This window comes from Geospiza fortis, unplaced genomic scaffold (assembly GCF_000277835.1).
Source record: "Geospiza fortis unplaced genomic scaffold, GeoFor_1.0 scaffold41, whole genome shotgun sequence".
NCBI lineage: Eukaryota > Metazoa > Chordata > Aves > Passeriformes > Thraupidae > Geospiza > Geospiza fortis.
The window spans coordinates 17,861,034-17,870,651 of NW_005054299.1; the positions used below are offsets into that span (position 1 = coordinate 17,861,034).

Sequence of the window (9,618 nt, forward strand, 5' to 3'; positions counted from 1 at the left end):
TAGGGAATCCAGGGTGCCAGATGCCTGTGCACAGTGGCTGGGAATGGTCTGCAGGATGAGACCCTACCTCCATCCTGGCTATAGCTACAGTTCTGGCTGTCCTGGATCATTGCCCCACTACGTTGCAGCTGCTTGCTGGCAATGTAGTGGGGCAGTGATTCAAGAGGGAATGGAGGTGATGTGGCACATCAAAACCTAGCAGCCAGCAGCAGGATTGCTGGAAAGCAAATGCTGTGCTTGCTCACAGGACCCATCTTCTCAGCTCCCAAACAGTCACACTGCAAATCTCAGCTGTATTTTGAGACAGTTTCAACCAGCGAAATTTGATGTGATAGATAAAATTCACAGGGGCTGGCCTCCAGCAAAGCAGCAGTCACAAGAGAAATCATGCAACCATCTGGCTGGCTGAATTTTGACATAGCATGTGGGATTCTGGAAGAGTCCCAGAGCATTAGAGAAGCTTCAGACTAGTGGAAAAAAATCAGATACAATTCTACACATCTTCCAGTTGCCTCATGGTCACTAAAGGCAAGAGTGTGCAGGTGTGTCACACAGACACTAAAACACTGCTCCAGTACAGGTCCCTGGGAGACTTCAGGGTCAGCAACATGAAGAGTCCAACAGACACCACCTGATCCATTTGACAGAACAGGGAAAACAAGGTGTAAATTGCATCCAGCTATTGATTTAGCTCCATACAAATTTCATTCTAGTTAAAGAAACCAAAACAAACAACACTACAAATGTACACTATGTACAATCAGACTCAAACAATTGCTGTTGATGAGAGCAAATGATGACTGAAGCAAAGGTAAGCCAAAGAACAAAATATCCTTTTGTATCTGTGCTGCCTACTAATGTGTTAAACCTTCTTTCACTTGTTTCTGGCTCTCCCTCCAAGGAAATTCATGTTAGAAAACAAATAGCCAGATGAAAAAACAATAACTTGTATCAGAGGAAAAGCCAAGCCATTTGAACAAAGAATGGGAGAACAACAGTACATGGCTCCTTATAAACAACTGTGTAAGTCAGGAAAGACAGGTCAGTCTTGAAGAGCTCTCAAGAGCCTGTACTGGTAGCAGAAGTCAATGAGGGACAGTTATGAAATTTCTAGACTGCATACAGAGAACTGCAGTAGAATGCTAAATTCAATGCATGCCTAATGGAAGACTTGGATTAATCATCTGAACAAAAATAACGCGGTTAAAATGTTTGTTGTGATACTGCTGTCTTCCTGAAAATGTTAGTATGACTTGTGTATTTTAATCACCACCTCAAATATATTTTTGCTTTACTTGCAAATGCCTTTTCATGCACTGAATCCAACAGCAAGTTATTTTCCATTGCCAAGTGTGCCCTCAAAGACAGTTGTCCAATCAATGTCACTAAGGACAAGCCATGACAGTAAATTCTTCCAGTTTTCATTTTTCCCCGATACTTCATTTTACACATTTCCACACACTGAGAGGCACCAAGGCTCCAGTGAGGCAGCAGAGCAGTGCTCAGTGCCCAGCATCCATCACAGCCTGGGATTAAATGTCCAGAAGCAATATGTAGTTGATCTGTCATACAAAAATTATTCATTCTCAAATATTACATGTTGTGAATGATACAAAGTCTCCATGCAGATTAAATTGCCAGTGTTCACCTCAACCTTTGCCTTCTTTTCAGCAGAGTGATTCTGTTCCGTAAGGCCCCTGGGAAAAAAATGCCACTGTTTACATTTTTCCTGAATTTAAGTTTTTCCAGAGTTGAACAGCTTTTGCCTTAATGGCCTTTGGGTTTTACTTCAGTTAACATATGTAAAGAAAATATTTCAGAGTTCTTAATCAGCATCTTCTTCTCATCTTAGTTTAGGCCTTAGTGTATCTACTTGTTATTTATATTATATCTAAGGAAAAATATAGCTCTGTATGAAGCTAAAGGAAATTTTTCAAATGTCATTTTAAGGCATGGATCAGAAAATATTATTTGCTCCATGCTTTCCTATTAAAATACTATTCCACCATTCATATGACCATTCTGTATTCTAAGTTCTCTGCCCAAAGTCAACTGTTACAGAATCATAGGAATGGTGAGCAGGAGGGGCAGCTGGAGGCAATCATCCTTTAGCCCACTCTTCCCCAAATGAAACGTGCCTTCCTTGAGGACTTTGACTCCTCATGGAATATGTGATCCAAGTCCCCTGCCATCATGATAGTTTAGACTCTGTGCTTCAAGCTGATTTCTCTCTCCTTTCTGTCTCCATTTCTGTAATGATGTTACCATGGCACCCCAGCATTTCAAGCTTGCTTCAGTTACAAGACATAATTTTTACATTTTAATTTACTCACAAGCAAAACCATTTTACAATAACTGAAGAAAATAATAATGGGAAAATTGAGCATAGGTCATGCTTCACTTTAAAAAGGCTGGCCATTTCCAGGTTCTGTCATACTTGCAGTAAAACCATTAATCATCATAAACTCATTTTGTCTAAAAGCAGAGGTAATACATTTTTCCATGTAAATCACTTCATTGCCATGACAGAATGATGTCAGAGAATTGAAATAGGTGATATAATAAATTTTCCTTTTGGAACATTGTTTAGCACTAAAGGTTATGGGGGGCAGGGGGAGGGGAGAGAGGGGACAAGATTGATATTAGCTGCTAAAGAGTAAAATTTGGTTTTAATTTTCATTAAATAGACCTAAATACTCTACTGACACAGACTCACTTTTACAGACTAAGAAAATATACACACAGCTTAAAAATGGTACAATAAGAACCCAAAACCTTTCTAGAATAAAAATCAAGCTCCAGCTAATACTTTGTAAAAGATTATTAAAATAATAATTAATATTGCAGGTTTTAATTTCTTCCCCTTTTTTAAGCACGGTTTTTGAAATTCAGGGCTTCACGTTCACCATTTGTACAGGCACGTATAGTTGAACACATATAAACTGAAATTAGCTTAGCATCTAATCTGGCTGTGTGCATAAGAATCCTCAAACAAGGAAGCAGTAGAACAGGAGAGAAATAGAATTTTGTTTCTCCCCCTCCAAAAGCAAGCAACCTTGTCTGAATTACAGCCTATACCTTAACCAAAATGCAACTATTTTCTGAAATCCTGCAGCAGCCTGGTACAACAAATATATATATATGGCATCATGGAAAAGGGAAGGACTGGGACCAAACCTGTAAGTCAAAGCTATTACTCCCATTTCTCTCTGTAAGATTTCAAGTCAAGGTTTGGAAGAAATTACTGATTTTGGTTTGATTAAAACCTTTTGTTTTTCTATTTGCTCTTTTTTATTCCTTTGGAGAAAACATGAAAAACAAACTGGGGAAACAGCTGAAAATCTGTTTCCCACAGCTTTAATCCCTCCCCCTTGCTGTAGCCATGGTGTGTACAACCACAGCCCTGCTGGGTGAGGCAGAGCAGTTTTCTTTCCACACAGCTGATCTAATCCGAGGTGTGCAACAGCTCACACAGAACAGCTGCAATGAAAAAGCAAGTCCCTTTTAAAAACATCCATTTCCTACACAGATAAAATGGAAGTCTGGATAGCCCCTCTGCATTTATCCAGCTCTTAAAATGGGTCCTGCAGGGCTGAGGCTCTTTCAGCTTCACAGTCAGCAACTTCAAAGCCAGGCTTTTGTACATGAGACTTTTATATTTTAACTTAGAAATTAGACACCCTGAAGAAACAAATGCCATCATGCAAAAGAGAATTAACACTCAAAAGTGTGCATTTGTTCATTATTTGTTCTTATTGATGTTCAAATTACATCACCTGACTCCAAAGGAGAAGCAATTTTGTTGGGGCAGTTTATTTCTGTAAAATGTAAAATCTCAGTACAATGTTATGCACAATGGTTAACACAAATGGTTTAATTATCCATCTCATCCTGAAGCACAACACACAGTCCTGTGACATGGCCTGACTTGGCCTAGGAGGTCACTACTGCATGAATGGGGGTGGCTCCAGCACTCCAGAGCTGAGCTGCTCATCCAACACTGCCATCACCGTGACAGTGTTATCCTCAACCTGACAAGAAGCTGCCTGGACAAAGAGGCACCTGTCAGGAGCTGCAGCCTCCATGGAATGCACAAGGCAGCGTGGATGGAAGCAAGGCAGGAGGGCAGGGTGTTGAGACCTCTCATTTTCAGAGACAGTGACCTGTTTGGCCAGCTCAGCTGCTCATGCAAGCAAAGCCTCATCTCAGCCTTACCTCATAACTTTCAGTTTCCTTCTCTGCTGTAAAAGAAAAAAAAAAAGAATTAAAAATGTATGTATATATTTTTATAGCTCCTTTAGCTAATGTGATTTATTACAAAAGGACAGTTTCTTGGTGAATTCAACTTAAATCTTTTATCAGTCTTGTTTATTAATTTTTATTCAGCTTGATTAGCTCACGAATTTAAATTTCTCTAGATGGGCTCTGAAATACATTTTTGGGGTAGGGCATACAACTAGCATGACCTTGCACCAGGAAAATCTCAGTACACAGAATAGGGGGAAAAAAACCAAAACAGGAAACAAAACAAAGCAAAAACCAAAACAAAACTAAAAAAACCACCAAACCAAACAAATATCACCAGTAAAGTCTCCTGAATACACAAAGAAAATTTTAAAAATCTTTCTTTTTTCCATACTTCTGCATACTGTCCAGGAATCCTACTGCATCCCACATCACACATCAAAACTAAAACCAACCACCTTGGGGACAAAAAAACCTTATTTTTCCCTCTGTTCTTACCCTCATAAAGGGAGACTATATTTCCATAGTTGTACTTGCATGCCAGCCCACTGATCATGACAGGAAGGCAAAATCAAACTAAATAACCCTGTCCTGTTCTGACAGGTATGACACAGCCTTTGTCCTTCTGATCAGCTTCATTAATTTCTGAATACTGACACAGGGGAAAGGAAATAGATTAAAGTGCAGTATCAAGGGGTTAATCTCGAGCTGCATGCTGGTTTCCTGGCATCTTGGAGGACACCATCTTAAATGAGACCAACCCTTGACAGCAATCAGTCAGGATCTGGGTGGTATAATCTAAACTGCTGACTCAAGAAACTCAAAATAGAATCAGATCCAAAAAAATTGACTCAATTATTAATTCCTCTCACTAAAACATTTGTACTCAAGCACTGTATTCTCAAGTGCTGTTTTCCTGCATGACTCCCTTTATCAGCTCATAGATTTTTCCTATTCATTTATCTTTCTCTCACTACAAAAACTACTATTAACTTTTCCAAAGTTTGCATTGTTCTTTCCCTTCTATATTCTCCCTGCTCATGCAATGCTTGACTTCTGTATTTCAAAAAATGTTCTCTTCTTGTAATGAGAGGCCCATCACGCCAGGCTATTTAATTTGTGTTTAGGACTTATATTAGGATGCCCAATTCTCTTAATGCATACAGTATTTTCTAGATTAACAGTAAAATCTTCACAGTTTTTTTTTCCTAAAATGGCACCCTAAATGTGTTCCATTTTATTATTTTTCAGGCTCTTCACTTTTCTCCCCCTTTTAAGAAGAAAATATAAAATGCAATTCAGTAATTGAAACAATTATTAATTTCAGGGATAAGTTAATGTCACATTTAAAAGGTGATGACAGTGGTAACATAAAAGAAGAGAATTTCATGCAGACATTCTCCATGTTGCATTCAGTGCAGGAAGACTGTAGCTGTCAACTTTGTGTTTACTTCAAAAAACTGAGTAGTCAAACTTCTGTACTCCTTGATGTTGATAAAGATAGCACGGGCTTTAAAGCAGTACTGAGGCCTCATCCTCTGAAGCCATGTTAAAAAATGACAAATTAAACCTGCCAGCTATGGATATATTAAATTCCCTCTAATTCCTCCCACCTAATACATGCAGAAATCAATTCCTTTTTTTCTTTAAGTCCTTGTATATGTGTCTCTCTCTAATAATTTCTGCCTGGTGCACTGTGGTAAGCCAAAGAATAATGTTAAGCAATTTGGAAAACTGTTCTATGCAGCATTTGCTGAAGTAAAATTTCTTTTTTCTCTGTTTTTGATATCCCAGTGACTGCACAGCAGAATTGCTCTAACCACTTCCCTTATAGGTGTCAGCATGCTGATATCTTATTTAAATTCTGCAAGGGCACCATCTGCCCTATTTTTGAGCTGAGGCTGAAATGCTCTTTATTCCAAGACAAACAGAAGGTGTTTTAGAGAAAAGAATGTAAATTTTGTGAGGGTGGAAGGAACATGGACCAGCTTTCATTTGCTTGAAAAATTCTATTGCACTCTAAAGAATTAAAGCAGACTTCAAAGAAGTCTTGGCCAAGGACTGAACCTCTTGTCCAGATGCTTGACCTGTACCAGCAGAGCTGCCACAATTTACACAGAGGTTCTTCCCAAACGTGACTCTTGGCACAAAATGCTACCTTTAATAACTATTTTCCTTGTCAGTAACAGTAATGTATCAGACCTTTTATATGTCCACTCTCTCACCTTATTCATCACCTCCTGAACAAGGCACTGGAGTTTTTAATACACATGTATGGAAACTGGTACAGCAACGTTCATTTCCATTGCCTGTTTACCCTTTCCTCCACAAACACATTCATCCATCTTTCACACTGCATTATGGACAAACTAAAACAAAACCCTTCCAGGCCTGTCTGCAATGCCACTTCTCAGTACTCCTCTTTTCATCCTTTTCCAGGATCTACCATGACAGCTCCTGCAATGTCCTGATTGTAAATACATGGAGGTTTTGCAGCAATTTCCATTATTTGTGTAGCACTCATATATTTTCATTAAAAAGACAAAATCTGACACAATGCAGCTGTTTACACAGCTGACTTATAAAAATATTGTTTTCTCTGCCTTTTACTACAGTAGCACTCTACAGCATCTCCAAGTGTATCATGTGTGAAAAATGTGTATTTTATGAAAACAAATAATCAAATTACTATTATATGTGTTGTGTTAGAAAGTTATGCTGTATTAATTCTCTTAAGCAGTGTGTTAAATATAGTTTTAGGTTATAACAAAATGTTAAAATAGAAACTATGCTATGTAGGATACTTTTTTTTTTTCTAAAGAAAGGACTCTCCCCGAGATAGCAGCCACAGGACACCTAAATCTTTCAGAGAAAGAGAATTTATTGCTCCGTTATCAGAAGAAACGAACTTCTTCCCGCCTCACTCGGGCAGGATGATGCTGTTAGGATTCAGAGAAAGAAGGTGACCAGAATGAATCCTGTGTTTGAATGGAATTTATGCATCATGTATGAGATGTATGAATATACAACAGGTTATTGCTTTTTAGGGTTAATCCTCTGTTAACGTGTGTCCTTTTTTGGGCTAATGCTGCCCAGAAAAAGGTACCCGGACGTCCATAACTCTTTGTTTCTATTGCCTCATATTGTCCTAATCCAAATTGTCCAAATTATTATTACTCTATTGTATTACTATTTTTATAACCATTTTATTACTATTAAACTTCTAAAATTTTAAAAACAACTGATTGGCATTTTTCACATCTTGTAACAACTCTTCCCATCTTAAACACTGGAAGGGTTCTTGTCAAAGCCCCCAATGACAGGCCTTGGTCTTAACAAGCCTGACCAGCCCCACCTGCAGCTTCCACACACAGCTGTTGCTGTGGACTCAAGAGCATTATTTAAAGCCAGCCCAGGGCTAGTAGCCTTTGCCTGGACTGAGCTGGTGTTGGTTTCTGCCTCTGCCATTGCCATGGATTCTCTTGAACTGGACCCCTGGGCTGGCTTGACCCTGGACCTGGTGAGTTTTGTAACGATCTTGACTTGACTGGGTTTTGTGGCTTCTGGGGCTGCCTTGCCCAGGTGCTGTGGGTAGTGGGGGACCCTGCCCTGCCCTCCCAGCTCTGTCCTCACCAGCCTGAGGAGCAGGCAGAGCTTGCTGCTGCCTGCTGGCCCTGTAGCAAGGACTGCCACCCAAATCCTCAGTTGTGAGGAAGATTTCTGGTCCCTTTTTTAATTTGGGCTATTAAAAATTACTTCCAAGACAACGAGTTAGCAAAGCAGTTTGATTGCAGTGCAGAAATCAGACTTTTGCTGGAACTGACGAGCTTCTTATGCTGTGTTTGTGCACTGAGTGGAACAGCAGGATCTAGGAGAGGCACAAGCCTAGTATGAACAAACAGTAACACAGCTTTGGAAATGCAAAAAGGAAGGACCTCATTCACGTGGGCTTAAAAACTGCTATTGAAATGTTTTCTATTAAACATTAAATCTACAAACAGGAGAAACTACAAGCACTCTGTTATGTGAGCACTATGTTTGTAAGGAAAGCTCAAGCTGGTGGTGCTGAACTGCATTGTCGACATCAGAGAAAAACTATCACTGTCTTCTTACATGGACTGAATGCAGATGAATCACGTTTAAGATAAGTCATATTTGGTTTTATTTTGTCCTGTGGCTTCATTCAAGACATTCATCGATTGAAGATCATCCTGCACTGAACTTGCCAAATTTCTCACATTTGAATCTACTGGCTGCTAGAATTATAGGTAAAAACAGTGTTCTGCACCACACAGCAATACTTGTCAGAGACATGTCTTTTGCCTCTTAACTAGTCATTTCAATAATAAGGACGAGGATCATTTGCAAAAGCCATAAGAGAATTCAAAGGCAGATAGTCTACCTGAGAAAGCTGTGAAGCTTTCCAAGAGCAGATATCTGCCTACAATAGTGCTGAAGCATGTGCTGAAAAAAACCCCTGCAGACTGCTGCATTGACTTTGTTTAAATTTCAATTTTATTTTACTCAGTATTCGTGAAAAAGTCACAACTCACAGAAGATGTGAATTCACTCATGCCTAGGGAAACTATGAAGACTGTGGAAGTACTGGGAGGTCATTATTTCCAAGAGCTGATCCTTTCTCTGTGTCTCAGACTATCCTTCTATCTTGAATTAGATTGCTTGCTCACACACGTATTTGAATGTGTCTTGCTTTTACTTCTGGTGTATAGGTAAACACATTAGGATGACAAAATGATCAAAAGAGAGATATCTGGGTTTGGTTTTTTTTAAAAAAGGAAAAACAACCTAACTCACATTTTAGTCATACTCTGTAAACAATTTTTCTATGCATCCTCGAGAGACTGGAGTTTTCCATAGTATGTCTTTTTCCATGGTTATTTTTGGCCATGGTTGCTAGTGGTTTTTTTATAGAGAGGACAAGGAGTAGAAAAGCCTGGCTGGCCCCAAGTTCTTGGTGGGTTCTTTTGGAAGTTCTCAAGGTCACCTAGAATCATTCTTACCATGAATTCTCCTGGGCTAAAATGTGAAGCCAGCTACAAACTGATTTAGGAGTTGTGCAGGTCTTGCAGCTGAAGAGTGGTAACATCTTATGCTTTCTAATTTGCTTTAGGGTTTTTTTACAGAAAAGCAGCAACACAAAATATTTTATACTTGACTTACACTATCACTATAGTTCTGATGCCTGAGAGAAAGTGATGTAAATAAATGTTCAAAGGAAAATCCTTTAAATGTGGTTATTTCTGCTTGGCTTTAATCTGCTACAATTGCTCTGAAAAATAAAATTCTGACTTCAGTCATCCAAAGACTGAAGCCTTGCCTTCTCCACTAGCATTTTAAAAAATGTAACTTGTT

The 9,618-nt window shown here is 39.1% G+C and overlaps 1 protein-coding gene across 1 annotated transcript in view; it reads left to right on the forward strand.

Moving 5' to 3' along the window:
- Positions 1 to 7,561: 7,561 nt before the first annotated feature.
- TTC27 (tetratricopeptide repeat domain 27) overlaps positions 7,562 to 9,618 on the forward strand; it is a 126,976-nt gene continuing 124,919 nt past the window's right edge. Inside the window, exon 1 of the mRNA XM_005416251.2 lies at positions 7,562 to 7,765. Within this exon, the coding sequence (XP_005416308.2) occupies positions 7,562 to 7,765 (204 nt within the window). The remainder of the gene's footprint in view (positions 7,766 to 9,618) is intronic.